The sequence below is a fragment of the Mesocricetus auratus genome, unplaced genomic scaffold (genome assembly GCF_017639785.1).
Source record: "Mesocricetus auratus isolate SY011 unplaced genomic scaffold, BCM_Maur_2.0 Super-Scaffold_100007, whole genome shotgun sequence".
Lineage (NCBI taxonomy): Eukaryota > Metazoa > Chordata > Mammalia > Rodentia > Cricetidae > Mesocricetus > Mesocricetus auratus.
In genome coordinates this window covers 78,967,087-78,987,911 of record NW_024429191.1, presented here as the reverse complement: position 1 = coordinate 78,987,911, position 20,825 = coordinate 78,967,087, and the positions used below count along the sequence as shown (strand labels likewise).

Here is a 20,825-nt window from a genome sequence, read left to right as displayed (position 1 = left end):
TGTAATTCCAATTCCAGTAGGTCTGATACCCTCATACAGATATATGCATGCAGGCAAAACAGCAATGCACATAAACATTATACATGTCTACACATAGAGACCATACTTTCTGAAGTAGAGCTATGGGGCTCTGTTACAGCACCCTTATAGCAGGATTTGTCTTCTTGGTGCATTATGTCAGTGTGAAAAATGAAAGACAGTCCCTAGAACAGGAAGCAGACAGTCATGTCAGAAATGTCCCTCTGAACCGGGTGGTGGTGGCGCACACCTTTAGTCCCAGCACTTGGGAGGCAGAGGTAGGCAGATCTCTGTGAGTTCGAGGCCAGCCTGGTCTTCAGAGTGAGTTCCAAATCAATACAGAGAAACCCTGTCTCGAAAAACCAAAATAATAATAATAATAATAATAATGTCCCAAACAATATAGAGAAACCCTGTCTCAAAAAATACAAAAACCAAAACAACAAAATAATAATAATGTCCCTCTGCCCTACCTCTCACCATTGGTCCTGGGTGGAAACCTGTAAGTCAGCCAAGTTATGCCAGAATGCCTGCTTTTTGTTTTTGGTTCTTTTTTCCTAAGTGAGAACTTAAATAAACTCTGCGGCCCTGTCTGGCGCTTACGGGAAAACAGAAGGTTCAACATGCCCTGATGACAAACTCTGGGAGAAAGTGCCTGTGTTTTTTACTCCTGAATCTGAGTCAACTGTGACCAAAGTGTCCTCAGCAGAGGGCAGCCTGGCAGTTGGAGAGAGTGATGGAGGAGTTTCCTTCTTCCTCTAGGAAAATATTGTACCTTCTGTGCCCCGTCAGCTGGCAGGACGCCTGGCTCCACACTCTAAGTAACAGGGCAGGCCGTTCCAGACTGTCCTCGGCTGTGCTGAGAGCCAATAGGCTCTCGTGGGGACAGCCTCCTCTGTCTGCGGTAGTTTCCTAAGGTCCTGTATGCAGCTGAGGCCTCTTGGGAAGAGTCCTTGTTTTTCTTAAAATGCCAGCCTGAGGTTGGGGGTGTACCTCAGTGGTAGGGTCTCCCAAGCATTATGTGAGGTCCTGAGTCTCCAGCTGAAAAAGAGACACATGCAGACCCCACCAAACTCAAATCTAAGTGGGGTAGTTGCGGGGAGGACACTAGGTATATGCTGGTCAAAGCGCAGACAGAGAATAGAAATGTAGAAGCTGCCGGGCGTTGGTGGTGCACGCCTTTAATCCCAGCACTCGAGAGGCAGAGGCAGGTGGATCTCTGTGAGTTCGAGGCCAGCCTGCACTACCAAGCGAGTTCCAGGACAGCCTCCAAAACCACAGAGAAACCCTGTCTCTAAAAAACCCAAATAAATAAATAAATAGATAGATAAATAAATAAATAAATAAATAGAGCCAGCCAGTCAGTGGTGGTGGACATCTTTAATTCTAGCACTTGGGGGCAGTGGCAGACAATCTCTGAGTTCCAGGTCAGCCTATTTTCCAAAGAAAGTACCAGAATAACCAGGGCTACACAGAGAATCCCAAAGATCAAACACATAAAAAATAAATAAATAATAAGGCCAAGGAGTGTCTGAAAGAAACACCACTTCTGTGGACAGAAATGCTTCCTGTCTGCTTACATTTTTGCTGTTACTACTGACTTGTGTGTATAATGATGGAGCCCAGAATTCATTCACTTATTTGCTCAAGTTGTTTATTGAGAGCTGAGCATACTCGGAGTGTGTCCTAACTAAGCTCCTGAGCTCACTGGTAACACAGCTGTCGTCCCTGTTCTTAGGGTAACTATAGCTGGGGAGAAGAAAGACTGACAGAAAGAGAAAGAAAGGCTGGAAGGAGGGAGGGAACACTTAGAAAAAGCCACCAGAGATGGAGCCGGGTGTGGTGACCCAAACATGGTGGTGCACACCTTAGATTCCAGCCCTCCGGAGGCAGAGGTAGGTGGGTTTCTGAGTTCGAGGCCAGCCTGGTCTACAACGCAAGTTCCAGGACAACCACGGCTATCCAGAGAAACAATCTCAAAGAACAAAGACCCACCAGAGAGACGCTCTCTTTCTATTTTTGATGCCTTTGTTGTGGATGTCTTGAAGGTTTCTACTCGGCTCAGAAATCCTGAAAACCCATCCCTCTGGCAAAGTTCAAGCCCTTGGTTTCCTTTGCTTCATCGTTGCCACATATTGTGTTCTAAGTGAGCAATCTCGTCCCGCAGTCTTGCAGAAAGCTTTTCAGTTTCTTCTGCCTTCACGGCCCCAGGTCCGCATTCTTCGGCAATGCCAGTCCTAATAGCCCATCCCGTGTGATAGAACAGTAGAGGGCGCTGTGGGCCTGTGCTTGTTGAAGCGTAGAAGGGCTGGGGATGTAGGGCTGTTGGTAGAGGGGGCTTAGCAAATGACATCAGTCTGGACCCTGTCTCCAAGTTAATCAATGAATTAACTAATTAAATAAAGCAACAAGGGTGAAAGAGTCCTTGTCCAGTTAGGTAAGGCATGGTTCCCTAGTTCCTAGAATGTGGGACACAGAGTTCCAAAACACAAGCAGAGAAACAAGGAATAAATTATAGCCTTCTGGAAATGATTTCCCCCTCCTTCCTTTCCTCCTCTCTCTCTCCCTCCTCTCTTTCTGCAAGTGTGTATGTGTACATATTACCGTGTGTGCCAGTACACGTGTGTGCATAGGTAATCAGGCTTGCATGGCAAATGCTTAATGGACTGTACCATCTCCCTAGGCTCCCTCCCTCTTCCCTTCCTCCTTTCTCTCTTTCTCTCTTTCTCTCTTTCTTCCTTTCTTTCTTCCTTCCTTCATTCCTTTCTTTCTCATTTCTTTTTTTTTTTTTTGGTGGTGGTGGTGTTTTCAAACAGGGTTTCTCTGAGTAGCCTTGGCTCGAACTCACAGAGACACCCCCCCCGCCCCCCCATGCCTCTGCCTAACAAGTGCTGGGACTAAAGTCGTGCGACACCACCGCCCAGCTCTCCCTCCATGTTCCCAGCCTGGCCCTGAGTTCCAGGACTTTGCTGTCCTCCTGCCCAGATGATCCAAATAGCCAGATCTCCCCAGATGTGTGCTGCTTAGCTTGGCATCATCATGTTTTTAGTTTTAGATTTTCTCCAACCTTTATTTTTGGTGCTTGGGCTTCAATGATACTGAGTTTAGGTGGTGCCGTGGAGCCCCTGATTCACAGATATTTTATATCTTATATTCCATCTCATAACAAGCATAGAGCCTCCAAGTAGTGCTGGGCCCTGAAGTAATTTAGCAAGCATCATATACCTTCTCAGCTTCCAAGGTTCCTTTGGAGTCTTTTCTGTTCATTCAATCAATAGGCACAGCAGATACTTCTCTCTCTCTCTCTCTCTCTCTCTCTCTCTCTCTCTGTGTGTGTGTGTGTGTGTGTGTGTGTGTGTGTGTATGCTCTGTGTAACCCCAGCTGTCATGGAACTAGCTTTATAAACCAGGCTGGCCTTGAACTCACAGATATCCACCTGCCTCTGCCTTCCAAGTGTTGGGATTAAAGGGGTGCATCACAATGTCTGGCTGCTTCTTTTTTTTCCTTCTCTTTTGTATTTGTGTGGCATCTGAGGGTTTTATCGCTGTGAAGAGACACCATAACCATGGCAAGTCTTATGAAGAAGACATGTAATTGGGGTGGCTGGCTTATGGTTTCAGAGGTTTGGTCCATTTGGTCATGAAGGGGAGTATGACAGCATGCAGGCCGATGTGGAATGGGAGCAGAGAGTGCTACATCTTGCAGGCAACAGGTGGTCAGCACACTCATCGGATGGTACCCTGAGCACAGGGAACCTCAAAGCCTCTGTTCTGGGCTAATTAGAATCATCGTATCAGACTGAGACAGTCCCGGATCCTCTGCTGCAGGTGCTAAAGCAAGCCCCTGAGACTCCACCACACAGAACTGCCACAGAAATTTCCTAAATCATTCTCAGGGTTCCTTATTTTGTATAACTATACTACCTTTATTATTACTTGTGCTTCTTTTTTTTGGTTTTTATTTTTATATGTATATGTGTTTGTTTGTATGTGGACCACATGTATGTGGGTGCCCAAAGAATCCAGAAGAGGGAGTACTTCCTCTAACAAGGCCATACCAACTCCACCAAAGCCACACTTCCTAATAGTGCTACTCTCTATGAGATTATGGGGGTCAGCCGGGCATTGGTGGCGCACGCCTTTAATCCCAGCACTCGGGAGGCAGAGGCAGGCGGATCTCTGTGAGTTCGAGGCCAGCCTGGTCTACAGAGTGAGTTCCAGGACAGCCTCCAAAGCCACAGAGAAACCCTGTCTCGGAAAACCAAAAAAAAAAAAAAAAAAAAAAAGAGATTATGGGGGTCAAATACATTCAAATACCACATATGGGTACTGTCTTGGAGTTTCTATTGCTGTGAAGAGACACCATGACCACAGCGACTTTGATAAAGGGAAGCATTTAACTGGGCTGGCTTGCAGTTTCAGAGGATTAGTCTGTTATCACGGTGGGAAGCGTGGCGGCGTGAATGCTGGAGAAGGAGCTGAGAGTCCTACATCCTGTTGTGCAGGCCGCAGCAAAAGACGGAGCCACTAGGCCTTGTTTGAGCTTCTCAGACCTCAAAGCTCATCCCCAGTGACACACCTCCTTCAGTAAAGCCACACGTACCCCTACAAGGAGACACCTCCCAAATACTGCCACTCCTTATGGACCTATGGGGGCCATCAACTTACAGAGATCCACCTGCCTCTGCCTCTCAAGTGCTGGGACTAAAGGCATGTGCCATCCCCACTGGGCATTGTCACTGAAAGCACCGCAGGTGACTTTCCTGCATGTGTGTGTGTGCGTGTGCGTGTGTGTGTGTCATGTGTATGCAGTGCCTGTGGAGGCCACACCCACACAATACCAGACCCTCTGGAACTAGAGTTACGGCTGTGGGTGAGCTCCAGTGTCAGTGTTGGGAGCCAAGCCTGAGTCTCTGCAAGAGCAGAAAGTGCCCTTAGCACTGAGCCGTCTCTCCAATTCCCTTCTTTTCTTTTGCATTTAATTCCACAGCTCCCTTAGCTGTGAAGGCAAAGCCTCCATGTTTATGCTCATTTGATTCCAGGTAGCTGTTTGTTTATTTTTCTTTTTTTCAAGACTGGGGTTTCTTTGTGTAGCCCTGCCTGTCCTGGAATTCTGTAGACCAGGCTGACCTCAAACTCACAATGCTCCAAGTGCTGGAATAAAAGGTGCTTGCCAACACTGCCTGGCTGATTTCAGGTAGCCTTTAACTGGCACAATTAGCTACTTTATGAAATAAGAATGTAATTAAAAAATGAGTCAGTTTTTGGAAATTGTTGCCACTTAAAAAGGCTTCTGGATCAGAAACTTACAAAATTCTGTGTGTGGATTTTTTTTTTTTTGCTTTTTTTGTTTGTTTGTTTGGTTTTTACGAGACAGGGTTTCTCTGTATTGTTTTGGAGGCTCCCTCTGCCCCACCCCCCCAGTGCTGGGATTAAAGGCATGCGCCACCACCGCCCGGCAATTCTGTGTTTGATATTGGTGACCTGTGCTTCTTTTGGATAAAGCTTCCATGGGAGTAAGAACTGGGCTGGTAAGATGGCTCAGTGGGTAAAGACTCTTTTTTTTTTTTTTTTTTTAATTTTTTTCGAGGCAGGGTTTCTCTGCATTGTTTTGGAGGCTGTCCTGGAACTCCTCGGTAGACCAGGGTGGCCTCGAATTCACAGAGATCCGCCTGCCTCTGCCTCCCGAGTGCTGGGATTAAAGGCGTGCGCCACCAACGCCCGGCTGGGTAAAGACTCTTGTTACCAACCGCGATGGCCTAAATTCCAGGAGAGCACCAACTTCAGCATGTTTTCCTCTAACCTCCTCATAACCTCCTCATGTGCGCCGTGGCATACACACCCGAGTGCAAGCATGTACGCACACATAAGACGGGTTAAAAAGAACCTTCCAGCTTTCCTCAGCTGCCGCCAAGGTGCTCGGTTCTTCCGAGGAAGCTAAGGCCGCGTTGGGGTGAGGCCCTCACTTTATCCGGTGACTAGCACCGTGCCGGCAGTCCGCAACATGGCCTCTGTCTCTGAGCTCGCTTGCATCTACTCCGCCCTCATCCTTCACGACGACGAGGTGACGGTCACGGAGGATAAGATCAATGCCCTCATTAAAGCAGCTGGTGTCAATGTTGAACCTTTCTGGCCTGGCCTGTTCGCAAAGGCCTTGGCCAATGTCAACATTGGGAGCCTCATTTGCAACGTAGGGGCTGGTGGACCTGCGCCAGCAGCTGGTGCCGCGCCAGCAGGTGGTCCTGCCCCCTCTACTGCTGCTGCCCCAGCTGAGGAGAAGAAAGTGGAAGCAAAGAAGGAAGAATCTGAGGAGTCTGATGATGACATGGGCTTTGGTCTTTTTGACTAAGCCTCCTGTTAACATATCCAATAAAAAGATGAACCTGAAAAAAAAAAAAAAAAAAAAAAGAACCTTCCAGCCGGGCATTGGTGGCGCACGCCTTTAATCCCAGCGCTGGGGGGGGGGGGCAGAGGAAGGTGGACCTCTGTGAGTTCGAGGCCAGCCTGGTCTACAGAGCAAGTTCCAGGACAGCCAGGGCTACACAGAGAAACCCTGCCTCAAAAAACACCAAAAAAAAAAAAACTTCCTGATATTCTTTATTGATATTAAAAAAGAAAGAAAAACAGTCCAAAGCACATGATCAAAATAAACAACAACCCCACCCCTCCAAAAACCCAAACCAAATAAGTAAATAAGTAAGGCTGGGGCTGTGGGATGTGGCAGCTGAAGGACCTAATTGTCCGTTAGATCCCCAAGGGTTCTGATTTCTTTACTTTTATTTACTTACTTCCTCATGTGTGTGTTTGGTGTGGTGTGTGGGTGCGTGGGTGCGTGTGGGTGCGTGTGTGTGTGTGCGTGCGTGCGTGCGTGTGTGTGTGTGTGTGTGTGTGTGTGTGTGTGTGTGTCTTGGGGGAGTAGCTGATATCTCCAGCTAAGCTAGCTGGAGAGTGTTCCTGTGCAGCCACAGAAAGAATGCTCTGACGTCACTGTGCTGGTGTTGTTTTGACATTTCCCAACTTCTTTTCCCCACTGAAAGAAGACAAGGAAGAGAGGAGGAAGAGAGAAAGGAAAAAGAAAGGGAGTTAAATCTTATTTTGTGTTGTTGGGGAGAAACCTGACCAAAACATTCAAAATGCCTGAATATGTTTCTGTGGGAATTTAGGAAAAGCTGGCAAATGTCCTGCCACGTTAGGAGCCTTAAGGTAAACTGAGACATATGACTCTCAAAAATGGATCCAGTAGCTGGGGGTGGTGGTGCACCCCTCCAATCCCAGTGCTCAGGAGGCAGAGGCAGGTGGATCTCTGTGAGTTCAAGCCTGGTCTACAGAGCAAGTTCCAGGACAGCCAGGGCTATGAAGAGAAACTCTGTTTCAAAAAACCACACATATGCCAGGAATTGGTGGTGCATGTCTTTAATCTCAGCACTTGAGAAACAGAGACGGAGGATCTCTGTGAGTTAGAGGCTAGCCTGGTCTACTGAGCGAGTTCTAGGACAAGCTCCAAAGCAATACAGAGAAATCCTGTCTCATAAAACAAATGAAAAAAAAAAAACAAAGAAAGAAAAAAAAGAAAACACACATAACCACAAAAATTAATACAAAATAAAAATAAAAATAAAAATGAAAACACTCAAACACAGCGCTATCTGCCTGGGGAATATTCTGACTAGTGGGTACTGAGAGCTATGCAACTTCAAACCTCTGACCCACTAACCTTGGGGACTATACCCTAAGGCTATAATAACCCAAAAAAGGGAAAAATGTATTTTTCACAAAGATTTTCATGTGCTATTTATAAGAGCAAAATACTGGAATTGGTCCAAATGCCAAATAAGGGAACAGTTCAGTCCTTATGGCATAGGGGTCTAGGCGGCCCCAGGACTCGACTCTCAGGGTCAGGGGTTTGGTCTTGATGGCTCTGAGATTGGACTATTAGAAGTGACAAGAACATTGTAAAGTGTGAGTTAGTGCAGAAATGCTCAGGGAGAGAGGGCATATGGTGGCCTTCAGGGAAGGTGCGGGGATTTGCAGTGTCCACCACAGTCCTCGATGTCTGACCAGTTACAGATGCCATCATCCACCTTGTGAGTACTGGTAATGAAACTTGGGTCTGCTGGAAGGGCCACCAGTGACCTTAACCTCTGATCCATCTCTCCTCACTGCGTTTTAATTTTTTGTTACATTTTATTGATTAATGTATAGGTGTGCATGTCGCAATGGGATGTGGGAATCAGAGGACAATTAATGGAAATCAGTTTTTCCTTCCACTATGTGGTTCCTGGGGCTCAAACTCAGGCTTGAGGCCTGAGGACAAGAGCTTTTAGACCCTGCTATCTCACGAGCACGTGTGCGTTTACTCTGAGGCAGGCTTCATGTAGCTTAGGTGGCCTTCACCTTGCTAGGTAATCGAGTGTCACCTTGACCCACTTATGATCTCCCAAGTGCTGAGTTACAGGTATTTGTTGTCACTTGAAGTCATTATATGGCACTGAGGACCAAACCCAGGGTTTCCTGTGTACTAGGCAAGCACTCTGCCAACTTGAGCAACGTATCTTGAATATGAGCTAATATTTAACAACCAGAAAGCAAGCACATGTTCACTGGAAGGAATGTTGCTACTTAATGTTTATTCATCAAGCTACAGCTAATTTTTCTAGGAAATTCTCTTTTTTCTTTTTTGAGACAGGGTTTCTCTGTATAGTCTTGGCTGTCCTGGAACTCACTTTGTAGACCAGGTTGGCCTTGAACTCACAGAGATTGCTTGCCTCTGCCTCCTGAGTGCTGGGACTAAAGACATGCACCACTGGCAATGGGCTCTAGGGAATCTTAACGTCAGACAGTTATTTAGCATGGGAGCTTTTTTCCTTCAAACTTAACTTAGACAGTAAAACGCAATTTAACTGAGATCTCCTCATTAGTAACTAATGGAAATTAAGATATGTTTATTAAAGCAGTATGGGCACTGAATTTTGTGGTAGTATGACTGTAAAGAATAACTCAGTAGTAGAACACTTGCCTAGCATAAGCAAGGCCCTGGATTCAGTTCCCAGCACTGTAACTAAAACAAAGGGGACAGAGGGGATGAGGGGGAAGAGGAGGGGAGGAGGGAGGAAGGAGGAGGGAGGGAGAAGAGGAGAAAAGAGAAAACACAAGTTAGGTATGGTAGTTTACACCAGCATGTAGGAGGGTGAGGCAGGAGGATTGCAAGTTCTAGACAAGCTTGGGCTATATAGTGAGTACCAGTCTACGCTGGGCTACAGAATGAAGAAAAGGAAGGCAGGCAGGCAGGCAGGAAGGCAGGCAGGCAGGCAGGCAGGCAGGCAGGCAGGCAGGCAGGCAGGAAGGAAGGAAGGAAGGAAGGAAGGAAGGAAGGAAGGAAGGAAGGAAGGAAGGAAGGAAGGAAGGAAGGAAAGAAGGATGAGCATATTTGATCTTCTCCATCTCTCTCTGGGAAGTGGAATCTGAGCAGAGTTATTCGGAGTTTATCTTAACTACATTGTGTTTTGTTTTGCTCACTCTCCTTGGTGATTTAACAACAGTGGTAAGTACATCCAGAGCCTCTGGGGAAACAGCTGATTGGTCTCGCTAACGGCCACAATAGCTGGCTGTGTCAGACTTGGCTCATTTCACCTAAACTTTGGCAGAGATGTTCAGTCTATCTGGAGTCCAGAGCCTTCTGCATCTGTGGGTAACAGCGTACAGTCTGCCTTGGGGGCTCTGACCCAAAGCTCACAGTGGTTTTACTTGCATGAATGCAGATGCAGTGACTTTGGTTGCTTTAACAGATGAAATATTTTCAAATTTAGAGCAATAATTTTCCCATGTAAGAGAACTGGAAACTGGAAGAGGGTTGTTTTGTCAAATTCAAGGACAATCCCTACTTTCTTCCCCTCGGAAGTTCCTCTTGAGCTACACAGTGAGTTTGATACCCCACATCCCAGTTAGGCTACATGAAACTCTGCCCTTAAAGAACAAAAGAGGGGCGGGGAGTTGGTGGCACACGCCTTTAATCCCAGCACTCGGGAGGCAGAGGCAGGCGGATCTCTGTGAGTTCGAGGCCAGCCTGGTCTACAAGAGCTAGCTCCAGGACAGCCTCCAAAAGCCTCGGAGAAACCCTGCCTCGAAAATCAAAAAAAAAAAGAAAAAAGAAAAAAAAGAAAAGAGGGCTGGCAAGATTGTTCATCGGATAAAGATGTTTGCCCTAACCCTGCTGGCCTGAATTTGATCCTGGGACCCACAAGTTGGAAGAAGAGAATAAACTTCCACAAAGTGCCCCTCTGTGGCTGCCAGTGACTGCCTGACTCTGCCCTACCTCTTCCCAGAATTCTCCTAGTCTGGCTCTCCTGGTCAGTCTCTTGCTCAGCTATTGGCCAGTCAGTTTTTTATTAGCAAAGGAGAGTAACACGCATTCACAGTATAGAAAAGGATTGTTCCTTAGCCTGTATTTCTCATGGCTTTGGAAATGAGGAAGGGCCTATTTCTAGAGACAGCTTGGTACCGACTGTGACCAATAGGCAGCTGATCAAGCATCGAGAGCCTGGCAAAGATTGGGGTTATCATATTGATGTCTTTGAATCCAGTCTGATACCTGTCAGGATCCTACCCAAGGCTTCAGAACTAAGGAGTGCTCTACAGTGGTGACATGGTGGTTTACTACAGTCTGCAGAGACGGGCATGCCTGCCATCCCTCTGCAGCGGGAGGGAGGGATGAAATGGACTGATCGAGGAGGACCTGGCAGTTTAAAGGCATGGTCTGTTTAGCTACTTTTCCCTTTGCTGTGGCAGAAACTGACAAAGAGCAACTTAAGGAAGGAGGATTTATTCTGAATTATCTTTTGAGGGCAAGGGTAGTAGTAGGAATGGGTCACATCGTGTCCAAAACCAGGAACCAGAGAGAGATGAATGCTAGTGCTTAACTCACTTTCTCCTCTTTTTCTTCTCTTAAAAAAAAAATTTGCAGCCAGGTGTTGGTGGCGCACGCCTTTAATCCCAGCACTCGGGAGGCAGAGGCAGGCGGATCTCTGTGAGTTCCAGGCCGGGCTGGACCGACAGCCTCCAAAACAATACAGAGAAACCCTGTCTCGTAAAACAAACAAACAAAAAATTGCTTCGGGAGAGGGGGAGCTCACGCCTTTAATCCCAGAACTCGGGAGGCAGAGGCAGGTGGATCTTTGTGAGTTCAAGACCAATCTGGTCTATAGAGTGAGTTCCAGGACAGCCAGGGCTACACAGAAAACTTTGACTTGAGACAGACAGACAGACAAACAAGCAAAGCTCGTGTGTGTGTGTGTGTGTGTGTGTGTGTGTGTGTGTGTGTGTGTGTGTGTACATGCTGATTTGTGTGAATGTGGTCACCTGAGCACCATGGCGTACATATGGAGGTCAGAGGACAACCTCAGGTGTCAGTCCCTGCCTTCTACCTTACGTGAGACAGGGTCTCTTGCTGCTTGCTCACACCAGGACAACCTCAGGTGTCAGTCCCTGCCTTCTACCTCACGTGAGACAGGGTCTCTTGCTGGTTGCCTCTGTGCACCCCAGGCTGGCTGGCCCATGGGCTTCTAGGGAATTTGCTGTCTCTGCTTCCCATCTTGACCTAGGAACACCAGGGTTACAGAAACGTGGAAATGTGCCACCAAGTCTGACCTTACACTGATCCTGGGATTCAAACAAATTTCGATTCTTGCAGGTACTTTCACTCAGGAATCCATCTCCCCAGACCCCTGGTTTTTTCCTTATTAGACCTCCAGCCCAGGGGATAATGCCATTCAAACTCAGGGTGGGTCTTTCCTTTCAGTTAAACCTCTTTGGAGACACCTGGAGTTATATCTCCTAGGTGACTCCAAATCTAATCAAATTGATAGTGAATACAGCTATCACCCATCCAAAACAGAAAATTAATTTATGCCACTTGGGTTATTAAGTCAATCAAGCCAAATTATATCTCTTGAAAGGTTAATCCACCTTCAAGATGCCTGAGGACCCAGTGGGCACTATGAGTTGAAACAGATTTTAAGGGAAGGAGGGAGATGAAAAGGGGAAACACACACCACTAGAAGATGACTCAGCTGGGTCAAAGAATCTAGAATGAGTCCACAGTGGAGATGAAGGGTGAGACAGGAGTTGTAGAACTTGTAGAACACAGCTTTCCAGACAGAACATCAGAGCAGCTGTGACTCCTTGCAAGATTCTCAAGATTGAGCCTGTTGACTCTCAGAGAGGAGGGATGGGAGGACTCATTAAACACTCACTTAACATCCCAGCCACTCCTCCCACAGTTCTCCTCCATCCTTGTGTAGTTCTGTCCGAGCACAACTGGCCTCCTAGTTGTGGGAGCTGATAGAGTGCACAGACTGTGGATGGTTAGCTGAAGGAGTGCTCCATGTCTGTGGCTATGTGGTTGTTATCATGCATCCCGGGGTGAGACATTCTAGGGCCCTGTGTGTTTGGCAGTCACCTACACTCCTGTAACTCCACACACATGCTTTGTGAGGACGCCTAGCAAACACACCAGTTCTCCCAAGCTGGACTTCAGTGTAGCCATACTTTGATCAGTCTTTGGTGGGGAGCAGACAGCTCTTCACATCTCCCCAGGATAAGGTCATGCAACAATATTGTAGATAATAAAGGACTGGACCCAGACTGGAGAGCCGACATAACAATTGAGAGCACTGGCTCTTAACTTCCAGAGCACCTGGGTTTGATTCCCAGCACCCACGTGGCAGCTTCCAGTTGTTTATAACTCTAGTTCTGGGGGGATCTTACACTCTCTTTTGGCCTCTGAACGCACTGCACACACATGGTGCATAGACATACATGCAGGTAAAACACTCATAACATAGTAACACACACATACACACACACACACACACACACACACACACACAAAAGGACTGTTCATTCTGTGGCTGGGGAGGGCAGAATGAAATAAGCTCAGTCAGTGGAGAGATGACTGTTCTAGAGGTCCTGAGTTCACTTCCCAGAAACTACATGGTGGTTCACATCCATCTATAATGAGATCTGATGTCTTCTTCTGAAATGCAGGAATACATGCAGATAGAACACTATACATAATAAATAAACAAATTTTAAAAATGCTGCACGGTGGTGTCACACTCCTTGAGTCCCAGTACTCGGGAGGCAGAGACAGGCATATCTCTGTGAGTTTGAGGTCAACCTAGTCTACAGAGCAAGTTCCAGGACAGGCTCCAAAGCTACAGAGAAACCCTGTCTCAGAAACCCACCAAAAAAGAGTAGTTTAGGAAAATAAAATGAATCAAAGCAATTTCCAGTCTTGTTTTTTATACCAAGCATCACTTAACAGCTTTAAAATATATATATGTATATATATATTCATATATATTTATTTATTATTGTATACACAGTGTTCTGTCTGCATGCATGAGTGCCAGAAGAGGGCACCAGATCTCATAACAGATGGTTATGAGCTGCCACGTGGTTGCTGGGAATTGAACTCAGGACCTCTGGAAGATCAACCAATACTCTTAGCCTCTGAGCCATCTCTCCAGCCCCTGTCTAGTAGCTTTTTATCCTTTCATGCTGAAATTTGATTTGGGCCTTTCAGCTTTACAGCTGTCCACCGCTGGCTCCAGTCATTACTAGCTAGCGTCTCCTCTAAGCGAATCATGTCCTTAGTTTCCTGATAGGAGTGACTTTCCCTGATTGCTCCTTCATCCCACTTCTAGTCAGTTCTTGCCCAAAAATCACCAGGAGATTCTCTTTCATCTCAAGAGGGTTTTTGTTGTTGTTGTTTTGGTTTGGTTTGGTTTGGTTTTTTTTGAGACAGAATTTCTTTGTATTGTTTTGGAGACAGTCCTGGAACTTGCTCTGTAGACCAAGCTGGCCTCGAACTCACCTCCCTCTGCCTCCCAAGTGCTGGGATTAAAGGCGTGTGCCACCACCGCCCGGCTGGAGAACTCTTAGTTACTAGTTACTAATACTACCATCCTATTTTATCTACACGCACAGGCCTCAAACGTATCTGTTTGCTTCAGACAATTAATACAGAATAAAATCAATAACTATTAATAATTCAGCAGCTAGCCGGGCGTTGGTGGCGCACGCCTTTAATCCCAGCACTCGGGAGGCAGAGGCAGGCGGATCTCTGTAAATTCGAGACCAGCCTGGACTACCAAGCAAGTTCCAGGACAGCCTCCAAAGCCACAGAGAAACCCTGTCTGGAAAAACCAAAAAAAAATAATAATAATAATTCAGCAGCTAAAGTCATGGGCTCCAACCAATAGTCTGCATCTTCTGACAGGTTACAAGCAGCTGCTCAATTGCTCAGGGCTGGAACTTCAAATGTCCAGATGGGTCCTCAAATGGAAAGGTTTTAGTCCTCATTATTTTAGTGGAGGCTTCGCCCCAGCCCCTGGCATCCATAGACCCAAAGAGTCTGGGATGTTCTGGGGGAAGTTCCACCCAAGCCCCACCCCTACCTCTCTCCAAACCCTGCCTTATCTCAAAAAGCATGTCAAATGATGACCCCTTCCCCAAAGACACTCAAGACTGCTCCTCAGGGTATTTAAACTGCCTCCCAGAAAATAGATTCGTGGGTTTTCTGGTCTCCCTTTCCAGTCTCCTCTCTGGGGGGCTGGAAGCCCTTTTGGGGGTGACGTATCTATTAAACGTGACCCTTCTCTAATTCTGTTTGATTTGGTCTGATTTGGATTGCTGCTGAGGCTTATGGGGTGTAGAAACTTTTTATATGTAGCGGGACAGCAAATCCATCTCCGGTAACACTAGGAAGAGTTCACACTGGATTCCTTGACCAATCTTTTACAAAGCAACGAAGTGGAAAAAGTACTGATGTAGTGTGATCCAGAAAACTAAGAGAGGAGCCAAGCCATAGACAGGCTGGCAGTTCTTTTATGAGGTTAAATAAATATAGGACCAGGAATTTCCATTCCTAAGGGTACTCCTAAGAGACATGACATCATACAGCTGTGCAAATATCCATAGCAGTGTTATTCACAATAAGCTCAAAGTGGGAACAACTCAAGTATCCACCAACTGAGTCATAAGCCAACAAAGTGTAGCATAGTCCTACAGTGAAATATTACTTGTCTAAAACAAAATGGATACCCAGGCAACATGGTAGCACCTACTTTTAATCTTAGTATTTAGGAGGTAGAAGCTGCTGGATCTCTGTGAATTTGATGTTAGCCTGGCCAACGTAACAAGTCCCAGGCCCACCAAGGCTGCACAGTGAGACCCTGTCTCAAAAAACAAAACAAGACAAAAACAAAAATAAAACCCAAAGAACAAATCACCAATAAGCAAAACCCATCTGTGCTGGATAGCTTTATACCAACTTGACATAAATAAATAATAAGGTCATTTGAGAGGAGGGCACCTCACTTAAAATGTCTATAAAGTCAGGCAGTGGTGGCTCACACCCTTAATCCCAGCATTCAGAAGGCAGGTGGAACTCTGTGAGTTTGAGGCCAGCCTGGTCTACAAAGCTACACAAAGAAACCCTGTGTCGAGAAAAAGAAAAAAAAAAATGTCTCTATAAGATCAGACTGCAGGCAAGCCTGTAGGGCATTTTATTTATTAGTGAAAGTTGGGGGGATGGGACACCTGACACCAGTCCATTGTGGGTGGTGCTGTCCCTGGGTGGGTGACAGCTCTGTAAGAAAGCAAGCTAAGGAAGCCATAAGGAGCCAGCCAATAAGCTGCTCCCTCCATGGCCTCTGCCTCAGCTCCCGCCTCCAGGTTCTTGCCCTGCTTCCGGTCCTGTATTTCTGTGAGTGAAACAAACTCTTTTCTCCCCAAGTTGCCTTTAGTCATGATGTTTCATTACAGCAATAGTAACCCCAAGTAAGACACTACCTTTGTGTGTGTTTTTTTTTAATTCTTTAAAAATATTTACTATTTGACTGGATGGAAGTGGTGCATGCCTTTAATCCCAGCATCAGGAGGCAGAGGCAGGCGGATCTCTGTGAGTTCCAGGCCAGCCTGGTCCACAGAGTGAGTTCCAGGACAGGCTCCAAAGCAATACAGAGAAACCCTGTCTCGAAAAACAAGCAAACAAACCAAAACAAACTAACAAACAAGATAGGTGTTCACTAAGTTACCAGACTGGTCTTGAACTTGAGACCCTCCTGCCTCAGTGTCCCAAGGAGTTGAATTACAAGTCTGTACCACTAAACCCAGCTTGGACATTGATCTTCACATCGTGCTTATCTTCGTATAAAGTGACTGTAAAAAAAAAAAAAAATGGGTCATGATGGTTCCTGTGTATAGTCCCAGAATCCGAGGGGCTAAGGCAAGAGGAATGCTACAAATTCTAGGCCAGCCTGAGCTACAGGGCAAGATCCGTCTCAAAATGAAATGGCAATGTTTTTATGGAAAATGGTAAGAAAGACAGGGAGGGCTCTTCCACATCTTACAGGGCAAGGCAGGAAGTGAGTGCCTTGCACTTCCTCTTCTCTCGCGTTCCTTCTTATCTGCCACTCCTCCCTGTAAGGAACAAATGCCTCAGGTTGAGAGTCCTAAGACGGAGGAGGCAGAAGAGCGGGTCTGGCCGCCTGAATCCAGGGAAATGGTTTCCAAGTCTCTGAGTTAGGGTTATGTTGGAGGAAAAGCTCTCAGAGTGACTATCAAAAGTATCTTCTCTGGCGGTGGTGGCGCATGTCTTTAATCCCAGCACTCCGGAGGCAGAGGCAGGGCCAGCCTGGTCTACAGAGCTAGTTCCAGGATAGCTAGGGCTGTTCACAGAGAAATCCTGTCTCAAAAAAAACAGAAAACAAACAAACAAACAAGTAAGCAAACAAACAAACCCTCCGCCTTCGCATCTCTCCCATGGCCCCCGCCTTCCATATGTGCACTGCCTCGCCCAACTCAGGCTCTTGTCTCCTACTCCACGGCCCCTCCAGCTCTCACCATCCTATGTTAGCTCGTGCTGGCCCTCAGGAAACCTCCCGTGATGTCAGTGTAGAACCATTTAAACAGTGCTTTTTGTCTCATAGAGATCGCAACTTTTGATATAGCAGAGGATGACTTTGAACCCCAGTCCTCCTATACCACCACCTGAATGCCAGAATTACAAATGTGCACTGCTTTGCCTGTTACATAAGTTTTTTCGTTTGTTTAGTTACCTGTGTGTAATGGAACTATAAGTAATCTTGGAGTCAAAGGTCGTGGATCCCTAGAACTGAAATTACAGGTGTTTGAGAGCTGTCCTGTTGGTGCTGGGACTTAGGACCCTTAATCTCGGATCCATCTCTCTAGCCCCCAAAGTTTAGGGAGGTTAGGTTTTGTTTGTTTTGGTTTGATTTTTCGAGAGACGCTTTCTCTATGTAGTCCTGGCTGTTCTGGAATTCCAACCTGTAGGGGCAGGAGGGGAACGCTTACACGGGGCCTGGGCCATGCTGCAGACCCTGCCTGTTGTAAATGTCTCGCAGCTTAAAATCCTTGCGGGACTGACATTAGCACTCAAAAGGGGACCAGAGAACTAGAAACCCCACATTGGGACCCGTGGATTAATTGTGCCTATACAGCTGGGGCAGAAGGCAAGTGGGGGGGGGGGGGGGGTCTGGCTGCCAAAGTCTTTAAAGGTTGTCAGAGCAATAAGCTGAGTTTATTGTGTTGTTTTGTTTTTTACGCCATGATTTCACCTGTAGCCCAAATTGGTCTAGAATACACTATGTGGGCTTGAACTCCAGGCTATAGCTCTGCCTCAGCCTACCAAACTTTGGAGATTACAGCCTGAGCCACCATGACTTGATGTACAAGCTGTTAATAAGAAACACTCTATCCTTATAGCCTCAGGGAGAAAAAAAAATCCATTTAACTGGATAACATATTTAAATGTGTTTCCAGCTAGTTTTGCACATGACAGAAAGTAAAATAACAAAGATGACTGAATTTGATTCATTTAATTTTTCAGGATCAAAAGTCTGTTTATTAAGAGCTGTTGACCGGGTGGCTGGAGAGATGGCTCAGTGGTTAATAGCACTGACTGCTCTTTCAGAGGACCTGGGTTCAATTCCCAGCACCCTCATGACAGTTCACAGCTGTCTGTAACTCCAGTTCCAGAGGACCTGACACCTGTGGCAGAGCACCAATGCATATAAAATAAAAATTAATAAATTAAAAAAATCCACCCCCCATAAAAAAAGATCTGGTGACCAAATTAGTGACTTGCAGAGACATAGTCAATATAAAGTGGATTCGCATTTTCTTTCTGGAAAACATATTTCATACATAGGAACAGCAGTTGCTTACTTCCCATTGAACCATTCTCTGTCACTGTATATATTAATTGGTTTACCTATTATGGTGTTTTTGTTTGTTTGTTTTGTCTAGTCTGGCCTCCCAATCCAGAGGTGGAAAATCTTCCGACCTCCACAGGAACCAGACATGCACATCGCACACAGCAACACACACATAAATAAAATGGAAAAAGAAAGAAAAAAGCTCCCCGTTAGTGGCACACCTCTTTAAGCCCAGCACTCAGGAGGCAGACAGAGGCAGGCAGATCTCTGTGAGTTCTAGGCCAGCTTGGTCTACAGAGCAAGTTCCAGGACAGCCTCCAAAACAGAGAAAGTCTGTCTCTAAAAAACCAAATACATTTTTTTTTTTGCTGGGCAATGGTGGTACACACCTTTAAACCTTTAATTTCAGCACTGGGAACATAGAGTGAGTTTGAGACCAGCCTGGTCTACAAAGTGAGTTCCAGGATAGCCAGAGCTGTAATACACAGAAAACAAACAAACCAAGAACCACCCACATTTTTAGGGGTTAGGGTGTAATTCAGTGATTACAGCTGTGTCTGGCATGCTTGAAAACCTAAGAGAGAGATCCTCAGCACAGAAGCACAGAGAAAACAAAACAAAACAACAAAAAACATTTAAAATAACTTTTCTATTTTAATTTCACATGCATTGGCGATTTCCCTGCATGTATGTTTGTATGAGGGTGTCGTATCCCCTGGAGTTACAGACAGCTGTGAGCCACTGTGTGGTGGCCGGGAATTGAACCCAGGTCGTCTCACAGTGCGCTTATAACCTTGTTTGCTCTTCAAGACAAGGCACCCTGCCCTGGCTGTCCTGTAACTCAGACAGCAACCCACCTGTGGCTCCCCAATGTTGGGATTAAAGGCGTAACAACCCCCCCCCCAACTCAAAGTTAAACATTAAAAACAATTTAATTTAAGCCACGCAGTAGTGTCACACACAGTACTCAGGAGGCAGGCGGAAGTGTACAGCTCCGGCCTATCAGGTGAGTTTCAGGACAGCCAGTTTTACAAACCCTGACTCAGAAAACCCAAATGATAATGAGCAAAAGTAATTTAGTATACTTAGTACCATTGGTGTGTTCCCATTAAAAGTTTAAGTCTGAGGAGACAAGAACAAGCAGAACTGCAAATTCCAAGTCAGGCCGGCGCACAGTGGGGGGTCACAGTACAGAGACAATAAAATAAACACACCGCTTAGAAAGCAACTAACACGGCTCACACTTTACACAACGACACCACATATGCATGCACATAACACGGCTCACACTTTACACAACAGATGCACGCACGGCACACCAGCGCATGCCAAGACATACATACTAATAGCCTCTGGGAGGCCAGCGGAGCAGGCAGTTCTTGAGAAACCACGTAGCAAGGTTCTTTCTTTAGACACCAATAATGGTCCCCGAAGGGGCGCACCGTTCCTGGAGGTACTGCAATACCAGGTCGATGCGTGGAGTGGACGGAGCAAGCTCCTATTCCAACTCCTAGTTCCAAAAATCCATTTAATATATTGTCCTCGGATAGAGGACGTATCAGATATTAAACTGATAAGAACAGATACTACACTTGATCTTAGCCAAAAGGCCGAGAAGCGATACCGGACCAGCCGGCCATGGCCGATGCCGTCCTCCCATTGTCCGGCTTGAACTCGTGGTGAGTTTCGACCACGGCTCTGTCTCCCTCCCGTGACCCCCTCCTCTCCCGTCATCACCACCGGACTCTGCTACAAATTTCTTATGCCCCTCAGAAACTTCGCATGCGTGAGAGACCCTCGCATTTCTCCCCAACAGAAGCCTGGTCTCCGACAGATTTGCATGCTCCGCCCTACCGCGGAGGGGCGTGGCCACCGCGCGATCACTCTTCCCCGGAGCCGTCCAGGCACCCCTGTGTGAGAGGCTGGAGACAAGTGAAGGGCGGGGCAAAAGATGACGGGGTGCGCTGCAAAGCAGTTTACGGGGAGGGAGCTCTTGAGGCCGCCCGGCATCTAAGAGCTAGTTCCAGGACAGGCTCCAAAGCCATGCAGGGAAACCCTGTCTCGAAACAAAACAAAACAAAGAAACAAACAAAAAATACATTTATGTATTTATTTAATTTGTGTCTGTGTGTGGACTTACACATGCTATGACACGTATAGAGAGGTCAGAGGACAACCAATAAGAGTGGGTCTCTCCTACCATGTGTGTCCTGGGGATTGAACTCCAGCTGTCAGGCTTGGTGGTGAATGACAAAAAGAAATAAAAGGAGGAAGTGACTACTCCTAAAGCGTGGAGAAAAAGTTTATTACAGATGTGTGGGACAGCATATGAGGAAGAGGCGTCTGGAAGAGTTCAGATGGGACCTAGCCTGCAGGACCAGAGCCATGAGAGGAAGGGAGAAGGGGAAGCAGGACGGTCAAGTCGGGAGACCAGGAGAGGAGCCAGGGCCAGGACAGTGGAGCAGCGGAAATGGCTGAGGCCTATTAGTCTGAGCTGTTATGACAAAATTCCGAAGGGCCCAGGCACTCACCCAGCCCCTCCTTTGGTAGCCGTGACAGGCTGCAGAA

The 20,825-nt window shown here is 46.6% G+C and overlaps 1 protein-coding gene and 1 non-coding gene across 2 annotated transcripts; one reads left to right on the top strand and one right to left on the bottom strand.

The window, feature by feature from the left end:
* The first annotated feature begins 5,920 nt into the window (after positions 1 to 5,920).
* LOC121141513 (60S acidic ribosomal protein P1) lies at positions 5,921 to 6,426 on the top strand. Its single transcript, XM_040749750.1, has one exon. The coding sequence runs from the start codon at positions 6,023 to 6,025 to the stop codon at positions 6,365 to 6,367; it is 345 nt and encodes a 114-aa protein (XP_040605684.1). The 5' UTR covers positions 5,921 to 6,022; the 3' UTR covers positions 6,368 to 6,426.
* Positions 6,427 to 19,688: 13,262 nt separating this feature from the next.
* Positions 19,689 to 19,879, bottom strand: LOC121141703. The gene has a single exon (XR_005878659.1). It is a non-coding gene; the product is annotated as a U2 spliceosomal RNA (small nuclear RNA).
* Between the last annotated feature and the right edge of the window lie 946 nt (positions 19,880 to 20,825).